The sequence below is a fragment of the Barbus barbus genome (assembly GCF_936440315.1).
Source record: "Barbus barbus genome assembly, chromosome: 3".
Taxonomy (NCBI): domain Eukaryota; kingdom Metazoa; phylum Chordata; class Actinopteri; order Cypriniformes; family Cyprinidae; genus Barbus; species Barbus barbus.
The window spans coordinates 16,981,070-17,007,762 of record NC_136731.1 but is presented as its reverse complement, the minus strand read 5'-3'; the positions used below and the strand labels follow the sequence as shown (position 1 = coordinate 17,007,762).

General features: G+C 36.6%; 2 protein-coding genes across 4 annotated transcripts; one reads left to right on the top strand and one right to left on the bottom strand.

Moving 5' to 3' along the window:
- Positions 1-1,422: 1,422 nt before the first annotated feature.
- On the bottom strand, positions 1,423-16,817 carry LOC306849314 (transportin-2-like). The gene is made up of 25 exons (XM_079384249.1): positions 16,713-16,817; positions 15,567-15,666; positions 15,043-15,118; positions 14,736-14,885; positions 14,237-14,343; positions 13,735-13,868; positions 13,563-13,644; positions 11,113-11,235; positions 10,921-11,039; positions 10,178-10,238; positions 9,826-9,997; positions 9,444-9,596; positions 8,378-8,603; positions 7,438-7,609; positions 7,266-7,352; positions 7,060-7,167; positions 6,816-6,974; positions 5,877-5,964; positions 5,649-5,747; positions 5,435-5,530; positions 5,162-5,237; positions 4,938-5,037; positions 4,216-4,290; positions 3,965-4,107; positions 1,423-3,880 (listed from the first exon to the last, which is right to left on the bottom strand). The coding sequence occupies exons 2-24, from the start codon at positions 15,663-15,665 to the stop codon at positions 4,000-4,002; spliced, it is 2,670 nt and encodes an 889-aa protein (XP_079240375.1). The 5' UTR covers position 15,666; positions 16,713-16,817; the 3' UTR covers positions 1,423-3,880; positions 3,965-3,999.
- A 375-nt stretch (positions 16,818-17,192) lies between these two features.
- gaa (alpha glucosidase) lies at positions 17,193-26,665 on the top strand. 3 transcript variants are annotated; one of them, XM_079381324.1, is made up of 19 exons: positions 17,193-17,962; positions 19,093-19,244; positions 19,444-19,609; positions 19,695-19,791; positions 19,878-19,997; positions 20,077-20,195; positions 21,039-21,170; positions 21,324-21,434; positions 21,597-21,710; positions 22,109-22,163; positions 22,254-22,371; positions 22,509-22,642; positions 22,947-23,098; positions 23,653-23,801; positions 23,885-24,026; positions 24,930-25,028; positions 25,118-25,282; positions 26,121-26,273; positions 26,374-26,665. In XM_079381324.1, the coding sequence occupies exons 1-19, from the start codon at positions 17,453-17,455 to the stop codon at positions 26,434-26,436; spliced, it is 2,751 nt and encodes a 916-aa protein (XP_079237450.1). In that variant the 5' UTR covers positions 17,193-17,452; the 3' UTR covers positions 26,437-26,665. The 3 variants fall into 3 exon arrangements, 2 of the variants coding, with proteins under 2 accessions (XP_079237450.1, XP_079237449.1); XM_079381323.1 differs by having other exon boundaries at positions 17,206-17,962; positions 22,079-22,163; positions 26,374-26,664; XR_013782152.1 differs by lacking the exons at positions 26,121-26,273; positions 26,374-26,665 and adding exons at positions 25,484-25,695; positions 25,774-25,903 and having other exon boundaries at positions 17,212-17,962; positions 22,079-22,163.
- Positions 26,666-26,693: the final 28 nt, after the last annotated feature.

The window sequence follows — 26,693 nt, the reverse complement described above, 5'->3', positions numbered from 1 at the left end:
AGGAATTTTGGCCCACTCATCTTGGCAGAATTGTTGTAATTCAGCCACATTGGAGGGTTTTCGAGCATGAACCGCCTTTTTAAGCTGTCTACCAAATAAATCCTGAAGGACAATGTCCTGCCATCTGTTCGTGACCTCAAGCTGAAGCGAACTTGGGTTCTGCAGCAGGACAATGATCCAAAACACACCAGCAAATCCACCTCTGAATGGCTGAAGAAAAACAAAATGAAGACTTTGGAGTGGCCTAGTCAAAGTCCTGACCTGAATCCTATTGAGATGCTGTGGCATGACCGAATTCATGGTTCCATTTATCACAGCAAGTCTTCCAGGTCCTGAAGCAGCAAAACAGCCCCAGACCATCACACTACCACCACCATATTTTACTGTTGGTATGATGTTCTTTTTCTGAAATGCTGTGTTACTTTTACGCCAGATGTAATGGGACACACACCTTCCAAAAAGTTCAACTTTTGTCTCGTCAGTCCACAGAGTATTTTCCCAAAAGTCTTGGGGATCATCAAGATGTTTTCTGGCAAAACTGAGACGAGCCTTTATGTTGTTTTTGCTCAGCAGCGGTTTTCGTCTTGGAACTCTGCCATGCAGGCCATTTTTGCCCAGTCTCTTTCTTATGGTGGAGTCATGAACACTGACCTTAACTGAGGCAAGTGAGGCCTGCAGTTCTTTAGATGTTCTTGTGGGGTCTTTTGTGACCTCTTGGATGAGTCGTCGCTGCGCTCTTGGGGTAATTTTGGTCGGCCGGCCACTCCTGGGAAGGTTCACCACTGTTCCATGTTTTCGCCATTTGTGGATAATGGCTCTCACTGTGGTTCGCTGGAGTCCCAAAGCTTTAGAAATGGCTTTATAACCTTTTCTAGACTGATAGATCTCAATTACTTTTTCTCATTTGTCTCTGAATTTCTTTGGATCTCAACATGATGTGTAGCTTTTGAGGATATTTTGGTCTACTTCACTTTATCAGGCAGGTCCTATTTAAGGGATTTCTTGATTGTGAACAGGTGTGGCAGTAATCAGGGCTGGGTGTGGCTAGAGAAACTGAACTCAGGTGTGATTAATCGTTTGACAGCACTAATATATACATACATGTGTAATTACTATGATAGTGTTAATACAGATTGCTAAAATGAGACTTAAAAAGTGACAGTAAATCTTACCTTTCCTGAACTCAAAACATTTAAACAATTTTCATATATAAAAGTAGGGTGAGTGATTCCCGTTGTCAAATAATATGGATTAAAATTATTTGGCATTCAGTTAAGTAAAGACAGAAATGTTATAGCATTTAGTTAAGTGCACAATAATGTCACTAGCGCATGCTTTTTTTCTATCTTTTCTGTGTCTGTCTAGACCTTCATGTAAACATCTGGACAGCTGAAGGAGAAAAATCAGAGACCATGCTTTGTTTAATTTGACAGAAAATGTTTATTCCCCCATTCAAAGAATTTGAAGAAAGGTGATTAGTGAAAAACAAGTCAACATCCAAACTGAGGACTGGGAAGGGTGAGGAAAACATCATAATGCTTCAGCAGACTTTCTGAAAATCATAAGCTAAACGCATTTCTCTATCGCAAAAAGTCTAAAAACCAAATAAAATTCTTTAAAACAAAAAGAAAGCAAAAGGAAAACTTTTAAAGTCTAAAAAAATCTTTGTACATGTGCACAAAACAAAATATATTAAACACTTTTAAACAAAAATACTTAAAACAATTAAATAAAATGCAAAAGTAAAAAAAATAAAATAAAAAATAAAAGGTCTTGGTGGAACACAGGTCTGCTTGGCAGCATAATGTCATTACAGTGACAGGAGCAAATGCATCAGTGCATTAATCATTTAGAAGTGAGGCTTTCCATTTGACCGTTTTAGATAACCAATTCTAAATACAGCATGATTTCAAAATCTGACCACACAATTTTTAACATCCACTTTGTATTTTAAGGTTAAACTTGAGTTCTTTTAACTTGAATTAAATGTCTAACAGGGTTGCTTATCAAATCTGAAATATGTCATCTAATCAGAAAAAAAAACCTAGAGGGTAGAGCAGCTTACAAAAATGTATTCATTTTAAAAATTAGATTGTCAGAGCTAGTGTTTAATTTTGGCAGAATAAACCTTAAGATGCAACTGTCTGTCATTCATAGAGATGAACATGCATATTGCTTAAACAGGCATTTAAAACCACGACAACAGCTAAAATAGGTTCAAAACAACTAAAAATATGGGAAAAGGATTAGGGAAGGCTCTCATAAATTCTAAATCCCGTCAACACAGAATGATGTACTTCCAATTACATATGCTTAAATCAAATGTCAACTCTCTAACCCCACGCTCCTCATAACTGCATTTTCCCACAATTCATTAGTCTGTCTACAAGGACAATTGCATATTGTGTAGAATGGAGAATCTCACCACATTATTCTTTGCTAAAATTATACTCCGTGTTAAATTAAAGTTCATTAAAGAAATAGCTCTCTCTCTCATGTGATAATTAGATTGTTCTTACACAAGCCAAGCATTCTTACTCTTAACAAAAACAGCCTTCATAATGTCACTATATTCCCATCTTTTTATGGGGGAAACCAACAGTCCTTATAAGAGAAAGTGCATATCGATAATGCCACTAACTAAAGTTCCTTAAGCATTATAGTTAACTACCTAAAATTTATTTTAAAGCAGCAGAGGCAAACACTCGATCTCTATAGTGAATTAAGGATCAATCTTTATGTGACATTTGCAGCACAAAAGGAATAATAATGCTTAAATACAGACTACAGGTCACAGCGATCAATTAGGAAAAATTATTACTTATCACTTTATCAAGAAATCTCATTGCCTTTCTTGCTATGCACGTTTTATATTAGCAAAATGAAAAGAGGAAACAAAACAAGGTATGTGCTTAACGAAACATTACATGACCCAAATCAGCAACTCAATTATGGTTCCTTGACTGGCTACAGCAGAATTATCAGCAAGCAGTTTCTTCATGGAATGAAAATATAGCTCGATGAAATATGGAGCCGTGAAAAGAAATTAAGCAGGCAGAAAATTCAGAAATGTGTACTTATGTCATAATGATTGCATGCTTCTGTCATTAGCCAACCCCAAGAACCGGTTTTATAATTAGCAGTTTTTAAAATGAAAGTGCACCCTAAAATGAAAATTTTCCATGAAACACAAAAGGTGATAGTTTTCAATAAGAAAACCTTCTGTATAGTCACTTTTAGCAAATAACTACTTGACTTCAGCCAGTTTCTCAAGCAAACCTTTGCATGGCTTCAGAAGATTGGGAAAAACTTCTTTAAAATCATAACTTCTGTCCTATTTGCAGCTATAATGCACTTTTTGTTACATATGTAAAAGAGTAATTGTGCTATTCGACATCTTAAAGACGATACACTTGTTTTGAGAGACATTAGCTTGAAAGTTTTCATTTTTGGGTGATCTGTTGCTTTAAGAAAACTAATTTTGTTCAGGCACAGTCTGCCTTAAGCATGTATGCCGCTTGTTGCAGTTTGTGTGTGTGCTTTTGGCATCTAGCTGAGAAGCCAGGCTTTGCTAAGGCTGGACTACTGAATGGCGTTGTTTTGTCCAATAAGCAGCTGGTGAATCTTGCCTGAACGAACCCTCCCTCCCGATCAAGATCCCTGAGCTTCAGCTTTCATTCCCATTCGGAGCAAGTCAGAAGCCAAACTGTGACAGTAAAAAGGTTGATTTCACATTAACTCTTTCAAATCCTCTTTCACAGAGGTGGAGGAAGGGAATCGCTCCAGATCACAAACCGTCACACGTCTTTGGCTCTAACAGCAGGCGGTTCCCACAAACAGACATGGATGAGTTCCCCAGTAACCCTCCCGTAGATTTGACCTGCAGGTAAGAACAATGCGTTCAAACAAATGGCCAAAGCTGCTTTAGTTTGATGTTTTACTTTATCACTGAGGTTCTTCTCACCTAATAGTTGGTTCCCATGTCAGCAGGGGCGGCGTCTACACACCATAGCAGGCTGAAAGTCTCTCCTTCAGCAGCGGTGGAAACTGTTCAGAGAACTGCTGCCAGTTATCCTCACCAACCTGATCCTTGAAGCCGTGCAAAATCTAGACAAGAAATGGACAAATTCTGTTGAAGCATAATTATCTGCCATCTTGGCCAACTGTAAACCCATCAAATTAAAGTTGTTAGTTACAGAAGAAGAGTATTTGTACCTTGTAGAACATGTCCCTCAGATCATCTTTTGGATTTACCCAGGAGGCCACAGCGTCACAGAAAAAGATGAAGTCCTGCATCCAAAAAAAAAAAAAAAACAAAAAAAAAAATTGCATTAAAGCCAAACTGTAACCTTTAGCCCAACAACTAAATTTATTTATTTTAGATTTAAAATGCAGAGAAAATATACATGCATTATAAATTTCTGATATTGTTATACAGTATGGAACATTCAGCCCAACACTATTTATTTAAATTTAATAAATTATATTAATTTTAATTATATTTTATGGTAGTAAGTACATAAGAGAACACAGAGTATACTAGAGTATGGAACCCTTCTCCCAATAACCCAATTTATTATAATTTAATCAATTATTTTAGGGTAGTAAGCACATAAGAGAAGAGGAAAAAAACGAATTATATTTATATTGCTTTTGTTTCTGATATTGCTATACAGTATGAATGTCATTGCATTTAGATAGTAAAAGTTAAACTCATTTTTAAATCATTAGATAAGCTAATCAATTAAGTTAAATAAAAATGCATCAATTTATCTTACATTCTAGTGTGATTTTATTGTATTTACTGTATTGATTGGGTACATAGATCTTGCTGTGGTCAATAAATGTATTAAATCAAATAAATAAATACATATTAACTCCGCTCTTAAATTGCATAACAGATCTGGTCTTGAATGATTTCCCCCGTATCCTCTCACCTGTACGACTCCTCCAGGATTTACCCCAATCATTACGCAAATGCCCCTGAAGGCTGAATCTTTCTCTTCATTGTCCCGAACGTTTCGAAGTGACGTGCACCTACATTGAAAAAATAAAGAGAGCTGTTTATTTCAGAAGTTTAGTAGATTTTGTAGTTTAAATTGCATGAAAACAGAGTTAGTTCACACATAAGAGGCATGCAATGGTTCAGTCAACATCTCACCAAGGGCGAATGAACTGTGGCAACATGGGGGCAACTTCCTGTGGGCACACATATCCCAGTCGACCAATCGTAATGGCTGTTTCACAAAAGAATAAAAAATAAAAAAGGGACAGTGTGTTTCAAGCTAAAAATTAGCTGCAGTCAAAGCTACAGTAATCAGAACACCATTTTCCAAAGATAACTCTGGTTTCGCATGTCTGTTTTGGAGTTCATCATACGTTTAGTGTGATTTTATTGGTGTTTGCATGCATTCTTCTTGCTGTATGCATTTACCCGTGTTCTCTAGCAGAGTTTTGGGTGTATTCGGTCTGTTGATGATCTCCACAAGGTTGTTAAGAACCAAGGCCACAAACGGCTGCATCTCCGTACCTGGAAAAACACCAGACAAATTCAATATCAAACAGCTGTCCAAATTTACACAGGACAGATATTAAATATGCAAATAACTGCACCATAATGAATATGAAATGATAATTCATCAATTCACCCATCTGTATGGCGATCTCTCCGATGGCCCATGTGGCATTGTTGCACACAGATATGAACTCCGGGTTGAGATTGAGGCCCAGGACAGGCAAGAACTCAGCTAGAGAGTGTAAACGGACACCAATGACAAACTGACCAGCACAACACACACAGAAGCAACAGCTAGCATGAGAAAGCAGCTCTTCATGTGTCAGGCTTCACTCAGTATGAGTCAAAGAGCACAGCTCACCGATGCAGGGCTTGACGTGAAGGAAACACGCTTTAGTTAGGTCTCCCAGCAGAGCGAATGAACTCTGACGCACTTCTGGCATGGTGTCCTTTAATTAGAGCAGAAATAAAGCTTTTAGGCTTTGTTCATACAACACACAATTAGATTTCCTGCATCAAATTAAGGTTTTTCCACTGTTATTTTGTAGAACATTTAATCAGATGCACTTGAGATAACATGAGCAAAGGAAGGAGGATTACTGAAAACAATGACTATTTTACTACAGATAATCAGGTATAGTTTTATGGTCAATTCAGATTATGTTTAAGTGTCCAATACGCTCAGCTACTACTAAAACGAAATATAAAATGTAATATAAATATATTTAATAAATTATTTGAAGCTATAAACAATAGCAAAAATAGAGATACATACTTTTATTTTATAATACCTTTATAATAAAATGAAACAATAGATTTATTATACACATCTTTATTTAACAGTTCTTATTTATACAAGTTAATAAATATTAAAGAAATATATTTATATTAAATATAGATTTTTATTAAATTGTACTAAAATAAGTTTTATTTAAACTTATTTTTGTATTTCTTATTTAGAGATATTCAAATATTCTCTCTCTCATATATATATAGACAGTCAGAGAGCGAGAGAGAAAATTAAATTCAATATTTACATATTAAATACTAAAATAAGTTTAGTGTTTCTAATATAATGTTTAAACATTTTATATATCCATATACGTATATACACACTTAAATGTATTATTCAATAATCATAATAAACAACAATAATAATAGTTATTATTATTACTATTATCATCATCATCATCATGTTATTAACGACAGTTATTCATTGAAATATTTATCACTATGAAATATATTATATTCAAACATTTAAAACATTTATAATGTTTAAAATATACTGATTTGAGCATACCTGCATGCACTGGAAAATCAGGGTCATGATGTTGCTGCGGGTGACCAGCTGTTCTACATTAGCTCCGAGTCCCTCTGCCAGACCGCTGAGCAGATCAAGGGCCACAATCATGAAGTCTTTATCAGGGGCCTCATACTGGTCAGGGTGCTGGTTATACATCTGCAACAAGAACAGAAAGAAAACATCAAGATCTGAGGAATGAACCAAAACAACACCACGCTATGGCTGTTTATTCGCCACTGACCATGGCTTGAGCGAGGTTCTTCTGGACCAGGGTGACACAGCGCTGATAAACTGGTTCACAGTAGGGCAGGAAGCCGCTCTGTAGTGCTGTGGCCACTGAAGACAGGCACTAAAATAAGAAAAAGTAACAAATTCCTTAAGACATCTCAGGTTTGAATTATGAATATCCCCAAAAAAATAAATAAAATATTCGCAGAACTATTTTACCTCCAGCAAAGGGAACAGATCCTTGTCTTCATCTTTTAACTCATTCCATTTCTGAATAAGAGGGGGCATGAGCTTTTGGATGTATTCCTGTTAAAACAAAACGGTCACATTGAATTATGATTCTTGAACGTTTTCATCTTTAAACACTCAAACAAAGGCACAGTAATCTTACTGGCTGGTTAAGATGGTGTCCGACAGAGTCAGCGAGGGTTCCGATGGCGTCATACAGGATCAACAAGTTCTTGTGCTGGTACTTGCTGAAGGCAAACACCAGTGTGTCCAGAATGAAGCTCAAGTAGGGAACCAGTTCTGTACAGGCCTCCTCTTCCAGAGTCGCAAATGCACTGATGGAAGGAAAAACCCAAGAATTAGCTCAACATGCCGATACGTCTCCAGAAACACCATCCACACTGAAATTAATCTATATAAAAAAAATAATAAAAACACAATCTAAGGAAGGTTTTCTTGATTTAATGAGGGCTTTCAGACACTTTATAGCTGGTAAGGATATGAAACTGATTTGGACCAACCAGATAAACCATTGTAAACCAGCAAATCACCTTAGCTCAGTGATCTCAAACTCAATTTCTGGAGGGACACAGCTCTGCAGAGCTTAGCTTCAACCAGCTCCAAATCACACCTGCTTGGAAGTTTCTAGTGATCCTGGGGGCTATTTCATAAAACAAGTTTACCAAATAAGCCAGGTTTATTTCAGTTAGTTTGACTTATTTTCACTTGATTTGGTTCAAAATAAGCCAGACTAACTAAAATAAGACTTGTTTTATGAAACAGCCCCCTGAAGAGCTTGATTAGCTGGATCAGGCGTGTTTGATTAGGGTTGGAGCTAAGCTGTGCAGAGCTGTGGCCCTCCAGGAATTGAGTTTGAGACCAATGCCTTAGCTGGTTTATTAAACCTTAATGTCAGTGTTTTATTTAAATTTATTTCAATTAACAAAAATTATTTTTAATAATTTTAGTCATCAATAGTAATACTAAATGTATCAAAATATATCCAATTTACTAGTTATAGGCTACATAAAGACATGGTCAGATTTAAGACCTGTTATTTTGGTCTGGAGGCTGTATTTTTTTTAACAGCAGGTCAAACATACCTGCAGGCGGCCTCCTGAACCCTCTTGTTGCTGTCGAGGATGCGTTTGAGCAGCTCGGTCATGAGGGGTTTGAGGTAGGAGTCTGGAGGCTGGCTGACCACCCAGTGTGCATAGCGGCTCAGAGTCCAGCAGGCGATGGAGCGCACCAGTGCTTTCTTATCACAGAGACACTGGCTCAAGTGAGGAATCAACTCCGGCAGGTACGGAACCATATCCTGCATACAGCCTGAGGACAAGAGAGGAGGAGTTCAGAAAGGTCATACTTCCAAACATTTTTGAAGGATATACACTGATGTTCAAAAGTTCAAGGTCAGTAAGATAAGGAGATTTAATTCAATACACCCTTACCGAATAAGTGAAGAAATGTATCTATTTTAGAAAAGATTTCCATTTCAAAATACTGTTATTCATTTCATTCTGAAAGTGTCTTCACAAAAATATTAAAGCAACCCTTTTCAGCAATAATAATAAATGTTTTTGAACATCAAATCAGCATATTAGAATGATTTCTGAAGGATCATGTGACACTGAAAACTGGAGTAATGATGCTGAAAATTCAGCTTTGCATCACAGCTTCAAATATTATGTTAAATTGTAATATTTCACAAGACTATTGTTTTACTTGATGTTTTCATGTTTTTATTAAATAAACACTTCTTGGTGAGCATGAGGGTTTAAAAAAAAAAAAATCTTGCCACCCCCAAACCTTGACCTGAATAGTAGTGTATAATATGCAGAGTACACATTTTATTTTTGTACACATGCAATAAGTGTGGAAATGAAGTCATAAAGATAAAGATATAATGTTAATTTAGTGCATAGTTATAAAACTATACACTAAACTCTGCTATATTGTGATTTGACCTAAACCGTTTTCAGTAAACTGTGTTGCATACAACTGTTAAAAACATGAATTATTATTGCATAGAGTCTTAAACTGAAGGCAGCACACTGAGCACAGTGCAGTAGGCAGTAAGCTGTATTCTAGCATTCAAATCGGAACAAAGGCCAGATTTAGCGCAAACAGGGTTACATTTTATACCTCCTCGCATTCATTGTCTTATACCTTCAGCGATGGCTCCCAGCACCAGGATGCCAGACTCTTTAACAACCCAGTCTGGGTGGAACAGCAGCTCCTTCAGCACTGGAAGCAGGGGGGGCAGCAACTCATCCCGAAACACATTTGCCAGGACATCAAGGGCAGCCGCCGAACACTTACCTACAGAGGATATGCACATGTTGTACATGGGGTTAGATGTTTCACTTAGCACCAATGTAACTTTAGGCTTTGAAAGCTTTTTGTGGATCAGACAGTATGAGTAGCTGAACATCACTGACAATCATGACATTGTGAGTGTAATCATCTCCACAGAAAACACCAAGTATGTGAGAAAACCTTGATTTCTGCTTACAAAAACTGGCAAAATGTCACCAGTGGAATCACTTACGCAGATTCCAGTCGGACAGACTGTCGTCATCATCGTCATCATCCTCTTCACTCTCCTCTCCTTCCTCGCCTTCATTACCCTCGTGCCGAAGGGTGACGGTGCGAGACTTGTGAAAGCGTGGCTTTATGTCCTGCTCGTTGTCCGGCACGGCCTCGTCTTCCTCCACGTCTCCCTACACAGGAAGCAGAAGGTCAGTGTGATGAAACAACTGGCAATTCTGGACAGCAATGACTGAGTCAAAGGCCTTGGGTCAGACAGTATGAATACTTGAAAATCATGGAGAAAATCAGGGATTATGTTATCTTCACACCCAAGGCCAGGCTGCTGCAGAAGTTCTTGTGAAGTAACTAACCTTTAACAAAATTATGTCAATCTCCGAGTACTTCATGCCGTTCACCAGAACAGGAACCAGTCTAAGAGAGATTAAAGACAGGAGGTCAAAACTGGACATCAGGATATTTGAAGGTATAGATGGATGTGATGCAGTCACTGGGGGATTAAACAAATTATAAGAGTTTCTCTGACAATTATGCAACGCATGAAATAATTCAAGGCAACAGGCAGGAAGTTCAGTTTCTAAATACCATGCAACAGTAGAAATGTGCAAATTTCGATTCTGCTAGTATAGTTGTGTTTATGTTAGTATATTTTAATGTCTAAAAAAATTGTCTAAATGTTTAGAGGGGGATTTTTTTTTTTTCATTGATAATTAATTTAAAAAATTACAATAAATTGTAAAATCAAAACAGGAAAAGGGCTATTTAGCTATTTAAAATGTCTTATGTTTATGATTTTTAAAAGTGGGGAAAAAACTAACTTTAAACAATTAAATTAAATAAGTTAACAATAATGTGCCAAACAATTGAGATTCTGCTATAGTCTTTTAAAAAATTTCTTAATGTAGAAAAATTTAGCAAATGCTATTATTTAAAGAAATACAGTAGAGTAAAATTACATATGTAAATTAATTTGAAAAATTATGAATTTATCAATTTATTTACTTACATATCAATAATATTTATTTACACTGGACTTACTAAAAGTAATTTATCACTCCATTTTACTCTAAAGACAAAAAACTTCCTGGTCACTTACTGTGCAAGATGTCCAGACAGGACGTCCTTACAGATGGGTTGCTCAGCCAGCGTAAGCCAGAACTCGCAGGCCTCCAGAGCCACGTTCTCATCTGGGTCCTGTGAGCGCTGCAGCATGTACTGCACAAACAGTCAACATCATCAGCATCTCTGACTGCTCAAGATCCACATCACTTCTGGGTCAAGATCTCACCTCAACAATACTGCGCATGTGAGGGATGAGTCTGTCCACTCGCACCTCCAGCAGCATGACCAGAGCCCTGCACACGTTCTTGCGTACCTCTGAGTCCTCATCTGCGGCCAGCGCAAACAGACTCTAGAATAATATGCCAGGAGGAAAACAGATTAAAACGATGCAATTACAGTATAGCCATATTCAGACAGTAATGGTTTCTCGTTGGAAGCCAATTTCAACATTTACAGGGGTAATTTTTGCCATCTCAATCAGGAATGTTGGCGTTTTACTCCCACCACCAGTGTAAAAAGTCCCAGCCAACATACCCATTGTTTTTTGGCAACAAGGTTGTGTGGTATTTAATCTGACAGTAATTTTATTTCATATCGGAGTTGACAACAAGGGATCAATCTAAAAGTTGTACAATAATTGTTCCACTTTGTGGTACCGTGGAACATTATAAATAGGGACATACTGGAAACTTCTTGCAAGAATATAATGCCACTGCTTCATTACAGTGAGTAGAAGCTGCTGTTTATTTTAAAAGAAAAAATATATTTATATTATATTTATATTTAATTTAATTCATTTTTTTCACTTTTGAAATGGGCCATTAGTGTTAAATAATTTTCCAGTTTTAAAAATAGGATATTTAAAATCAAATAAGATTTTCAAAAGTAATATTTATTAAATTAAATGTAATTTAATTAAATCTGAAATCTTTAAAAGTCCAAATCCTTACAGTTTGTTTTTCTCCCACATTCATGTAAAAATCCCCAGTGGAATTATCAACTATTTTTAAACACCAAAATTGTGTGGCTTAATTTAATTTCCATCCAAATTGGTTTTTTCAAATCCGAATCTGTGAGTTTACAAGAATGGATCAATCCCAAACAAGGAGGGAGATTTATTACTAAAACGTTGGAAACTGTTCACAAGAATATTAGTGCGCCAAGAAAAAAAAAAAAAAAAAAAAAAAACCCACTTCAAAATGGACTTTTATGGTGTTCAATAAATTTAAATATCATATACCAATTATCTAAATAAATAATTTTAATAGTCAAACAAGTAGCCAGGTCAAACATTTACTGTATGTAAATAAGAGTTTGCATTAACGGTCCACATTTTTAAAATAACATCATCATTTGATATAACATGCAAGACAAAAAAATAAATTAAAAAAGCAGCACATAAATTCTTATTTAAAGGGATCATATGATGCGATTTCAAGTTCTCTTTGGAGTGTTAAAAGCTGATTGTGCATAGATGAGATCCCTAAAGTTGCAAAGAGTAAAGTCTCAAACCCAAAGAGATATTCTTTATAAAAGTTAAGATTCTGCCACGCCCCTAAAACGGCTCAAACACGCCCCCCCCCCCCCCGTCACGATGTGGAAATATTTGCGTAATGCCGCCCAAATGTTCATGCAAAGAAAGGCGGCGTGGTTTCAGTAACCGCAGTAGTGTTGATGCAGCTATGTCAGGGAGACGCTGTGCGTTTCTATGCCAAAGCACTTTATTTGGCCTACCGAAAGTAGATGCAATTAGGAATCATTAAGATGCGTTTACAACAGAACAGCACAACTTGAATTTGTGCAACGCATTTTATGGACGACAGTTTCGTGAACCTAGTAGAGTACAAGGCTGGCTGTGCACTGAATTTTTTTTAATTCAGACTTTGCTATGACAATCTGGCGCTTCTCAATCAGTGACTAAGTATGTTTTGTTATTGATTGTTCAAATGCAGAGTTTTCCACGTAACCCGTCATGTGTGTGTGAGGGGAACACGGTCACATCACAGCGGAGTGTACAGCCCGTCAGAAATGGTTTTAACCGTGGCTTGTGTGCAAATACATACGAGCATCATCACTGTCTGTCACGCAGCTCTGTTCCTCTCAGGCTTGAACTGATAAAACTAACTTGAAAGCTGAAGCTCGCGATTATGGTAAGGGGCGTTACATTTCCGACGCATGCTTGTGGTGTTCGGCCAATCACAATGCACTGGGTCAGTTGGCCACTCAGAGCAGACTGCACTTGTTGGAAGGAGGGGCTTTGTAGAAAATTATGCATTTGAGAGAGGCCCCCGCTAGAGGACCTACAATAATGTACAGTATTTGAAAAATTTTGTTTTTTGAACATTAAAGCATGTCAACATTCTGTTACACCAAATACACAAAATAATGATCTTTAAAATAGCATCATATGAGCCCTTTAAAAAAAGAAAAAAAAATCAAATAGGATATTTAAAGTATTATTTACTGAATAAAATATGAATTTATTAAGTGACCAACCAACAATAGAGATTTTGTTTACAGATGACAATCATATGACTGACCACTTGACCAGCAAGTTCTCAGGTTCATAGCATCACAGAACACATTGCTATCTATCTATCTGAATGCATTAGTTTTGTGATTCAGGTGACATGCAAAATTAATTTATTAAATCAATCACGTTCGAACTGCAGGTACCTCAATAAAGGGGTCAATGTTGTCCATCAGGGCTTGCGCTCTTCCGATGATAAACTGGTTCACACAGGCAATAGCATGGGACCTAAAGCCACACATGAACAATCATAAGATTCCCAGAACAATGTAATGCAGCATATGAAACATAACTCCATCCATGCTCTCTCAGACTGACCTGATCTTGGGGCTGCTGTGTTTGAAGAACTGCAGGAACTTGGGAATCATGATGTTGAGGGGTCGGTTGAGAGCGTCACTGTCCAGGAGCTCAGAAGAGTCCTCGCAGATCTTCTGTAAAGCTCCAAACGAGCCCTGCGTGTGAATGAGAACCAACTAAGATTTAGTAAATTTCTTACTGTAAATATATCAAAACTTCATTTTTGATAAGTAATATGCATTGCTAAGAACTTCATTGGGACAACTTTAAAGGCGATTTTCTCAATATTTAGATTTTTTTGCACCCTCAGATTTTCAAATAGTTATATTTCGGCCAAATATTGTCTGATCCTAACAAACTATACATCAATGGAATGCTTGCTTATTCAGATTTCGGATGATGTATAAATCTCAATTTTGAAAAATTGACACATAAGACTGGTTTTGTGGTCCAGGGTCACAAATGAGTGAGAGGAGAAAGAAAGGTTTAAGTTAAGGCAGATATGAAGAGGCAATGCACTGACCTCACAGATGTTGTAGTCCTCTGAATTGAGCATGTTGCACAGCTGAGGCAGTAACTCTGGCCACGTCTGCAGCTCCCCTTTGGTGGAAATCGTTGTGATGAGGATACCTGAACACAGACAGACAAGAATCAGTATGCAAGTATGCGTGTGTATTATATATATATATATATATATATATATATATATATATATATATATATATATATATATATATAGTGTGTGTATGTATATAAAATTCATATATTTGTACTGACTCAATTTATCAAAAGTGACAGACATTTATAAAGTTACAAATATTTACATTTCAAATACTGAACTTCCTATTCAAAGGAAAAAAAAATCAAAAACATTTCAATTACATTTTCACAATACTACTGTTTTTACTAAATGCAAGGAGACCGACCCTTTTCCGAGTAGTTTTTAAGACTGCATTCACAAAATGCGATTTGTAGTTAATAAAATTCAATAGGCTTATTCTAGACCGAGCTGAGAGGCTCACCGATAGTGGCACGGATGAGAGGGGAAGGGTCTCCGATGTTGTTTAAACATTCCTGCTTGATGAAGTGCGCGACTACAGGAGGGAAGTTCTGATAATGAACCTTCACATTGTTCTTCAGAATCAGTCCGCTGAGAGATCGAGTGGGCTCATCTGAAGAGCATTAAGAAAGGAAACAGACAGCTATATAATCAAATTCAAACAAAGACTGTCTGAAACCCTCATGGAACAACCCACATGTGTAATATGATTAAAAAATGCAATGAGCGAAAAAAATGAGCTTTGTGAAAAAACAAACCCAGACACCCACCTTCAGTTTTCAGCCTCGTCAGAACGAAGATGAGATAGTTGTTGAAATCAGGAAACTGGTTCAGCTGCTCTAGTTTCTGAGAGTCAAAATGAAAGAATTAAGACATTACTAATGATGGTAACTGACTGTGCATAAAGAGTTGCAGTTCAACATGTACACTGATGCTACTTCGATAAAGCAGACGGAATATTTCACTTATAGACTTCTGAAATAAAAGCCCCATTATGTCACATAAACAGTATTTTTAAATCAGGTATCCAAACATCTTATTGCACTGTGGAAAACGCTTGATAACCATTCAGTGCTTTTGAAAGCTGCCACACAAAGTTCACAAGTTTACGATTTAATAAACAAGATAATAAAAATATGTAATGGTATTAGTATTTCCATATACTAATACTTTTGTCATACTGCTATCTAATTTAAAAAAAAACTACAGATTTTCAATATCAGTATGGTCACCACCCACATATCCCTTTAGAACTGTAACTGGCAGCAAATATTGGCTGTGTAGATGAGGATACCTGCTGCACAGCTCTCTGTGTGGCTGTGTTTGGAGACTGGGAGTCTCTCAGGAGTTGCAGGACCTGCTGGAGGCCTTGTTCATCCGGCTGCCACTCCATCCTACGCACAAACCACACAAGACACAAACAATTACATTCTCCCTCCCCGTGCCTTCATAAAATACTTCCTCTTGCAAAACCTATGACTGAAAAACAACTTTCTACACTTTGTGGTCTATGTACTTCTGCAGAGCAATGCAGTCCACTACTACTATTTTGTGTATTATTCACTGTATTGCCACATTGTTGAGGACAATAGAAGGCCTTAATAACAATGCATATGACTGCATAAAAGCACTACAATTTAAACCCTGCAAAACATTTAGTTTAATCTCTATATCAGTGATTGGAGACTCATTTTGGTTCACGGAAGGTTAAACCAAACAAATGGAAACTGTAAGAATGTTATGCATGTTTATCAGCGATAAGATAAAACCAATCCAGATACACTGTACTAAACTTCTCTATATGTAAAAGATACTGTATTTTTAAAAAACCTACTTTAAAATTTTGAATTTAGAGTTTCCAGGCCGATTTTGCTCTCACATTAAATAAGTTACTCTAGAAAGTTAATGCGCATTTAAACATTCATTGACAACCCGGTATTTTGTGAACTGACAATTTAAGCATGTACTTTATTCAAATCATTAAAATTGAATTTTGAAATCTGCATAAAGTTGACAAAAATTGTTTATCCAATGTTTTGACCAAATTATTGTTCATTATAAAATACAGACAAAGCATGAAAAAGCAAGCAATGCACATGGTCATGCCTGCATACCACGCTGAGGCCTAGTCTTTCTCCCTGTGCAACAGTCGGTGTAGTTTGAAAAACTCAAGACACGACCGCATTAATAACCTTTACAATAAGACCAATACAAAAAGATAAACATCATGCGAAATTTAAAATCCTAAAGCAACAAGTAAAGCCTATTTAATTCCCCACAAACAGGATTAGACGCATAACGTACAATAGGCGTCTATCATGATCTAGCATGCGTACTCGTTCTAATCCATACTGCTAACTAATATTGTGTTAAACTCTCTCTATATGTATTATATGATGTAAATACTATAAACGATTATTACTAGGTCGTGTTCACTTACACATGCCGCGTGCGGAGGCCTATTGATCAGCTCGTGCAGCGTGGAGCTCGCGCAACAGCACTTTCAAACACTTCCGCAGCGCGAGCGCTACAATGAGGAAGTGACGCTCTCTCGGTCAACGCGACACTGTTTCAAATAAACTGAATCTGCGAGGGATTTTGTAGTAATATGTTTAATAGAAACAAGAATACATATAGAATGACATGTGCATGTCCACGCACGTTTATGCAAATTAATTAATATGGGTCTATCTTGGATATTTGCCTTTTTTGTAGTATCGTTACAAATTTGGAATGCAATAAAAAAAGTAAGCAGTGCAAAAATATTGACAAAAAATATATATAGCACATAAAATGGAACAATATAAATGTAACATTAACAAAGGCTAGAAATAATATCACAATCAGAAAATGAATGCAATGCAAATTGATAATAAATGATACAATAACACACTAAAAACGCTCTAATAAAAGAAGAAACACCGATTTTGCCGGGAACCAGGTTCGTGACGTCAGGGGAACATGGCGGCGCCCGGAGGATATCTCGCAATGCGTTGTTATTATAACTTATAAGGTAGTCTGTTGAATTTGAAAACTCATTTGTGAAGTTTTGTGAATGCGTAACTGCGCATGCGCCATTTTCTCAGAACTCTTGTTTTACAATTTCTAGTTAATATAGTGATCATTGCAGCTTGGTAAACCTGTGTTTAATGCAAGAATAGCCAAATCTAAGCCCTTTAAATGGCCAGGATTTGCTGTGGGCCCCTGCACACATTTGCACTACTGACGTCTGTACTTCTTATTCTGGTGCACAAGGACAAGAACGTTTCATTTGCCTTTTCGCCATCAGCAGAATGGCAGCATAGTTCAAACATCTCATACAGGAGCATTCAGTTCCGAAAGAACTTTAGCAATCATGTTGATCCCAGGACTTACACTAGTTTAGTCAGAGATCAGTGTGGTTTAGCTGTGGAGAGCCGCATCGACTGTGGCCGTGATCGATCTTTGAGTCGGGCTGATTGTGAGGGCAGAGGATGCTGCTATGTGCCCCTGCCTCAGTCTGGATTAGGAGGACCACCATGGTGTTTCTACCCAGTCCGTTACCCAGGTTACAAGATGGGGCCCCTGTTGCCCACAGAGAAGGGCCAAAGAGCCACCCTGACCCGTTCTGCAGCCTCATACCTGCCCCGGGACATCCCCACACTGCAGCTAGATGTGATGCCTGAGACTTTGGGTCGTCTTCACCTCACTGTGAGCAATTCATTTCAATTACCAATCATAAAGGTATTGTCATTTGTGAGGGAATTTAATAGTCAGATGATCTGAATTCTGGGAAAGATAAATGCTTGAATCAAAGTTGCATCAGAAATGGTTAATTTTGGTATTATTTAATTTATGTTTATTTAAGATTGGAATACACAACTAAATGTTTACCCAGATTGCACTACTTTGTTTTTTCTTGGACTAATTGTTGATTGTTTGTTTGTTTGTTAATATATAATTTACCTATTCATTATTCAAATAACAACACAAAAATATTGTACATCTTAAGCAATTGCAATTGTACTGTGTATATTTATTATGTGTATATATAAAGACACATATACATGTTGTATGTGTATTTATATTCATATAAATTATATCATACATAAATATATTTCATATATAAACGTAACATTTTTCTTAAATATACACATGCATGTGTGTGTATTTATATATAAATAATAAATATAAACAGTATACACACATTATATATATTATGCAAACAAAAACCTTTATTTTGGATGCGATTAATCGTTTGACAGCACTAATAATAAATAAATAAAAAAGAAATACTAGATTTTCATCACCATTTAATTAGAAATGCCTTAAAATTAAGATCTTTTAAGTAATTTATCAACACTTACCCAAAAACTTGTACCTCAGGGCATTCCCAAAATAAATGACTATTGTTCTTATTTATCTTCTTATTAAACAAGAGACTTAACTCAATGGAAGATCTTATATGAAACCTCCTCCACTTTATTTGAAATGCAATTAGTCAACAATAATCAGCTGCTAGTCTGCAGATTTTGGTGCAGTTGGAGAAAAACACATAGTGTATGATGGGAGTAATTTTTTATCTTCAGACTATATTTTCATTTAGTTGGATATCGGACATATTTTACAACACATATTGTTTTCATTTGTCACGTGTCTACTAGTTTTTCCATTCTGAATGCCTTCTGGAGATTCCCAGTTGTTTAGTGTGTGATGGCTAGTTTTTCTCTGTAACCATTTATTGATAAGTGCCTCGTGTTTTAAAGTCTGCTCAGAATAGTACATTCCAGCCTTTAGATGACCCAATCTTACTTTATCTTGCTAACTTCACTTTAACACAGCTGAAGGATCCAGCATCTCCACGCTATGAAGTCCCATTTGTGACGTCCCAATCCAAGGGCCACAAGGACATACAATACCCCCTCTATGATGTAGACTTCCAACCAGATCCATTTGGATTCATTGTACGGCGAAAATCCAATGGCTGTGTTCTGTAAGTGACTAAGTATAGATCATTTTTCTTTACTTGCTTTGTGTAAGTTTTTTTTGTATGTTGTTTTTTTTGTGTTTCTGACTGGCAGTCAATGACAGCCCACAGAACCATATGGTAAAAGTTGTGTAATTTGGCAAAAAACTAATTTCTTTTCATTTTGATAGTGTTGAACGAATGCATTGTATTTTTCTTTTCCTAGTCTGAATACTACAATAGGCCCGCTCCTGTTTGCAGATCAGTATCTACAGCTCTCCACCAGCATGGCTTCCTCTGTGATATCTGGCCTGGGTGAACATTACACCCCCATCACGCTGGACCTCAACTGGAGCACTGTTTCATTATGGAACAGAGACATGGCGCCACATGTAAGACGTTCACATCATTTCACATTCTTCTTTAAATTGCCTTTTCTTTACAGCTGTATTTGATGTTTTATATGGGCCTTTGTAGAGCAGTGCCAACTTGTACGGCTCCCACCCATTCTTTTTGGTCCAAGAAGGTGATGGACAGGCACATGGAGTCTTTCTTCTCAACAGCAATGCGATGGGTACAGTGTTTTGTTGTAGTCTAAAATGGCTTATTATGTGGGTCTCCTTTTTAAGACTAAATATTTTGATAACCTGCCAATTGCAGAAGTGTTTCTGCAGCCCGCTCCAGCATTAACTTGGGTGACCGTCGGAGGAATACTGGACTTCTACATCTTCTTAGGCCCAAGTCCTCAGAGTGTGGTTCAGCAGTACCATGACGTTATAGGTATTTAACAGTCTATATGCTGTGTTATAATTGTATTTTACCCACAAAAACCGTATATTGTTGTATCTTGTCATTTGAGGTTATCCCATGATGCCACCCTACTGGTCACTGGGCTTCCACCTCTGTCGCTGGGGTTATACGTCCACCAACATAACAAGAACAGTGGTACAGCTCATGCGCCAGGCCAAGATCCCTCTAGTATGTTCTCCTATTGCCCAGTATATACCACTGTTTCTCAACCGGGGGGCACTGTAGCAAACTCGCAAGTCAAACACCCCAAGATGACTTAAAATGATTTAAATTTGAATTCATTTTAAAACTGTGACTTGGAAAAGTCACACGCAAAGTGACACGCAAATTAATACAATCTTAAAAACTAAATTCATGATGAATATACACTTCTATTCTATCCCTTTAATGCCATGGATGAATATTTGTTGAGGGGGGTCAAAATGGCAGTTTTCACCAGACATTTGCAGCCAAATTACAGGAGTGGGACAATAACTTTTACTAAATCTTATTTTTACAGAGATATTGGTAGGCCTATTAATAAAATATATTCACCTTAGCAATCCTTGTTGCATTATATGACAATGGGGGCCATTCAAAATGGGAACAAGCCCTTTTTGTGTGTGTGTGTTTTTCTTTTAGAAACTTATAAGGCCCTACATATTTAAATTCCAGAGATCTCAGTATGGCTCCAAGAGTAAATTGTTAAACTGTAAACATTTTCAATGGTCAAAAACCAAATGCGGGTCACTTTTCAAACAGCTTATACTTTTTTTTTTAAACAGGAATGTCTGAAGAACAAATAATGTTGAAAAAAATAATGTTTCACCAGAAATATTTTTTTTTAGCAGAGGACCTCTGGTTGAGTTGACGTGGAATGACGCTATATTGTTGTCACATGACAATATCAGTTATGTTTTTTTTTAATCCAGTTTGTGTAAAATTGTTGTTCACATGGCTTCTGATTCATTCATCATACCAGAAATGGAAGATCAAGAGATATACATGATAACCTTAAATTTACTTCTGCAGGACGTACAATGGAATGACCTTGATTATGCAGACCAAAGAAGAGTCTTTACATTTGATCCTCAAAAATTTGGAGATTTGCCCCAAATGGTTGAAGAGTTCCATCAGCTGGGCATGAAGTATGTGCTCATTTTGGTACGTGGATGATTTTTTTGCGTGGAAACACTTCCACCTTGTGTTTGTTTGGCCTTGATGCTTTGATTTAAAATATCAGTGATATTAGTATCTTTAGTAAAAATGAAGACAAATAAGCAAATCAGTGTTGAATAGTTTGTGTTTTTGTGTTAGGATCCAGGCATCAGCAGTGCAAGTCCTCCTGGTTCATACAAACCCTTTGATGACGGGCTGAAGAGGGGAGTGTTCATCAAAAACTCCACAGGACAGATCCTTATTGGGAAGGTTAGTGCCACACATGAAATAGTATTGTCACTAAAACTTAGTCATGATAATGTTATTTACAGCATGTATTTTTTTCTTGCTCTATTGTGTTATTAGTAGTATTATAGTCATTATGGAATATGGAGGGGAGCATAAAGATCTTGTATGTTTATTACTAACCAGGTATGGCCGGGTCCAACAGCATTCCCAGATTTCACCAATCCCACAACACAGGACTGGTGGATGGACTGCATCAGAGTCTTTCACAGCAAGGTACCTGTGGATGGACTGTGGATAGTAAGTATTTACGGATTACATTTTAAATAAAATATAAAGGGTATTTCCACTCATGCATCTATGTATGATGTTTAAAGGGCCACAAAAATGTGATTTATTTTCTTTTTGATAGTTATTTCTTATTTATTTAAAATAACCTCTATATGTAAATGACATATTAAAAAAAGAAAGAAAAAATTTTTTATTACTCTATATGTAAAATACATTATTTAATTTTTTTATTTTAATTTTTTTATATTTTATTATTTCTATTATATACTATGTTTTTATTATTTTTGTTGAAAAAGTGTCCCAAATTTAGCCGAACATATATAAACTATATATAACTTATAGATAACTTCTACATTTCTTTGAAATTTTGCTCCCAGGACATGAATGAGCCATCAAATTTTGTGCAGGGCTCTGTGGACGGGTGTCCTGACTCTGACTTGGAGAAACCACCTTATACACCAGGTCAGAATACTAAACTCTCAATATACTTTTTTAAAATGACTATTATTGATTTGATGTGACCTGCATGAAGAGATGTGTCTGGGTTTACAGGTGTGATCGGAGGTCAGTTAAACTCAGGAACTCTGTGTGTGTCCGCACAGCAGTATCTGTTCAATCATTACAATCTGCACAATCTGTATGGGCTGACTGAGGCCATCGCCACCCACAGGTCAGAGAAATGCCCCTTCAGTTCATAAAAGCTAAATGTATCACATGGCATGGGGAAATATCTGAAGTTCATTGGGAAACCGATGCATTTGACTTGGTTTGATATTTTTACCAGCATTGCTCTTATTTGTATTTCAGGGCACTGTTGAAAGTGAAGAGTACTCGGCCGTTTGTCCTGTCCCGGTCATCTTTTCCAGGACTGGGTCGTTTCTCTGCACACTGGACTGGAGATGTGCGGAGTGACTGGGAGCAACTGCGCTTTTCAATACCTGGTGAGAGACAACAATCACAAAGCTAAAACATGGATTCAAATAGGATAAAAGACGTTTTGCTTAGAACTGGTTTTAACATCCACTTATGCTAAAAGCAAACAAAAGATTAGAGTTCAATGTACCATATACAGAAATTATAATGTTCATAATGCAACGTGGCCACCCAGATATGGCAGTTGTGTGGATTTCCATTTTTAGGAAAGTGACTTGCACATTATTGTCTTTTTTTTATTATTCTTAATGACTGCAAAGCATGTTTCCTACCTGATCTTAGTATATTGCTGTGTTTCTGTGTCTGTACCAGGCGTGCTCCTGTTTGGACTCTATGGCGTCCCGTTAGTGGGAGCTGATGTCTGTGGGTTTGGTGGAGACACTACTGAAGAGCTGTGTGTGCGCTGGACACAACTTGGAGCCTTTTACCCCTTTATGAGAAACCATAATGACAGACCCAATGTGGTGAGATATCAATCAACAATCAGAAATTTTCTGGAAATTTCTAAAATATGGGTATTTAGTTTAGGGACCAATTCTCATTGTTAACTAGTTAATATTAGTAGTATATTGGCTGATTATTAGTACTTATAAAGCACATATTAATGCCTTATTCTGCATGACCATATTCTACATCCCTAATCCTACCCAATACCTAAACTTAACATCTACCATACTAACTATTAATAAGCAGCAAATTACTTTACTTACTTTACTTTCAGTCATTTAGCAGATGCTTTTATCCAAAGCGACTTACAAATAAGAAAAAGTAACTAAAACTAAAAGTTAACACTCTGTAAATACTCTATACACACCCATTTAAGAATATACAGAAATTAAATAAAATTGAAAAATGCAACATTTCAATAGTAAACATATAAAGGAAAAAAATAAAAATAGGAGTTTGAGGCAAAAATTATAGTTAATAATTAGTTAATGGTGAATTTGTCCCCAAACTAAAGTGTGACCAAAATATATTACAATATATGAATATTTCTTCCCATATTCCATACTCCCAGCCCCAAGAGCCGTATGTATTTAGCCAGCAAGCCCAGGATGCCATGAAGACTGTGATTACACTGCGATACTCTCTGCTGCCCTTCCTCTACACACTGTTCCATCACGCACATTCCTCCGGCAGCACCGTGGCCCGTCCTCTCTTCCTGGAGTACACATGCACGCTCGTTTCAGCTCAATATCTTCATCTGAGCTCAGCGATGACCTTTTTACTGAGACTGCTCATTCTTTCAGGTTTCCCACTGATCCAAATTGCCAGACCATTGACAGGCAGTTCCTGTGGGGGAGTTCAGTGCTTATCAGCCCAGTTCTGGAAGAGGGAGCGGTGGAGGTGACGGCCTATCTTCCCCTGGGGACTTGGTACAGTCTGCACAATGTAATCCCTCCTCTTATACTATGCTCTACATATTAAATCAGCACATTAATAGGTTTTATCATAATTGTTTTATTTATTTTTCCCTAAGCTCAATTTAAAATAACAGTTTTCTAGTTAAATATATTTCAAATTCATTCGAATGTGCTGATTTGCTGCTCCAGAAGCACTTCCTATTATTATGAATGTTGAAAACGGTTGTGCTGCTTAATGTTTTTGTGGAAACTGTGATATTTTTTTTTTCAAGACTCTGATTAATTTAACAAAATTACAGATTTTACTGAAATTACTGATGAAAACTTGCTGGCCTCTAACCATAGTTTTACTCAAATAGGGTCTTGTTACTTAATGTTATGCATTAATTAAGATTCACTAACAATGAGCAATGCATTTGATACAGTATTTGCTGATCTTTTTAACAATTGTTAATAAAAATACAAATGTTCATTGTTCATGTTAGCTCAGGTCCATCGAATAACATTAACAGCTAATAATATTAACAGTTTTTGATTTTAATAATGAAATTAACATGAACATTTCCTTAGATTAATGAAGTATTTATTTGTAATTAATAATTAAGTGTATCTCACTGTTAGTTCATGTTAACTAATGTAGTTTCCTAATGTTTACAAATTAAATCATGCAAAGTGTTATAATATTAGTACAAAATGCAGTAGTACTTGTCATATTTTAGTTGTTGATACTGTAACCATTTTCCACCCCTTTGACCCACAGTATTAATCTGTCTGATATTTACCTTGTAAATACCTTCAAATAAAATTCAAAGCCTGCTTCATATTCTGAAATGTTTTACAAATATACAATGTAATTTTAAAGCTTAATATATGACCCCTTTAAGACAAATGACTATTTGTATGTGATTGAATCCTCTGTTTTCTCTCATAGGGGGAAGCATATTACAGTAAAGGGCAATACATTCTGTTCCCTGCTCCTTTAGACACCATTAACGTTCATGTGAGAGAAGGGAGCATCATCCCGCAGCAGGTGGAGTAACGACTAGATCTAGCGATATTTGTTCATTTAATTTATGCTGCGTAGCAAGTGAATTTTGCCATTTCTTATTTGTTTCTCAGGTTCCTGCATTGACGACTACAGCATCTCGCACGAATCCTTTTACCCTAATCGTGGCACTGTCTCTGGGAAATTGGGCTAAAGGGGAGCTCTTCTGGGATGATGGGGAAAGTCTGGACACTTTTGAGCATGGAAATTATTCATATGTTCTGTTCTTTGCTGAAGAGGTACAGAATTTTGGCTTCATGTTGACATGGTTAGGATGAGTTGTTTTCTATTGAACATCTGTTTCTCATTGTTATCTTGGAGCGATCCAAAGTGAATTGCTTTATCAGGCATTAAAATGGAAAAACAGCAAGCGTTGCATTTACCAGACCTTTGACAGGCGTTCAAAATTGAATATTTGCTGAAAATGTACTCACCCTCAGGCCATCCAAGATGTAGATGAGTTTGTTTCTTCATCTGAAGAGATTTGGAAAAATTTTGCGTTACATCATTTGCTCACCAATGGATCCTCTGCAGTGAATGGGTGCCGTCAGATTGAGAGTCCAAACACCTGATAAAAACATCACAATAATCCACAAGTAATCCACACCATTCCAGTCCAATAACTGATGTCTTATGAAGCAAAAAGCTGTTTGTAAGAAACAAATCCATCAAGACTTTTTTTTTAACTTCAATCCATTGCTTCTGACTAAAATATGAATCATATCCATAGGATTGCTTTCTCCTTTGAAAAAGTCATTAGGAGTGAAATATGCACAGAAAAAGCACAGCTTGCAAGCAAAAACTGGAGGATACACCACTGTGGATTATAGACAGAGGTGAGGATTTAAAGTTAAAACGCCTTTCTCCAGATCTGTTCTGATAAAGAAACAAACTCATCTTGGATGGCCTGATGGTGAGTAACTTTTCTGCTATTTTTCACTTTTCCTTCAACTAGAACATCATTTGAAACCCATCAAACAAATGAACTATTGAAGAATACTCAAAAGTTATGGTCAATATGTGCATTAAATTGAAATGTAGTCTATTGTTTGTTTGATTTTTCATATTTCCCTGCAGTCTTATGTGGTCAGTAAGCCAGTCAAATTAAATGGATCTCTCGATGGTTTGGTCCTCGGGGAAGTACGTGTTTTTGGGGTTCAGACTCCACCTACAGCCGTGTGGGCCAATGGCCAAAAGGTTCATGACTTCTCTTACAGCCCAGACACCAAGGTATGCAACAAGTGCTTGTGTTTCATATTGATCTTTAAAATGTGTTGATCTTAAAAAGCTGTCATGAAGTAGTGAATTTTTGTGCGTGTATGTGTTGCAGGTTCTTACAGTGCCAGGTCTGGACTTAGCCATGACAGCCATGATCACAGTACTGTGGAGCTGATGAGAAATCTCTGCTGTGTATATGTTCTTTGTTTACGCAATTGCATATATAACGTTTTTATCCATTTATCATTAACAGCATGTTTTTGCTGTACATTGCCATTTAAATATTGTTTTTGCTGTAAAATAAATCCTTATTTTTATTAAATGTTCTTAATGTTTCATTGTTGTGTGCCTGTGATAGAAGAATCAGAATAGTCAATAAAGTTTAAGAAGAATTTTTGATTAGTAATATGCATTGCTAAGGACTTCATTTGG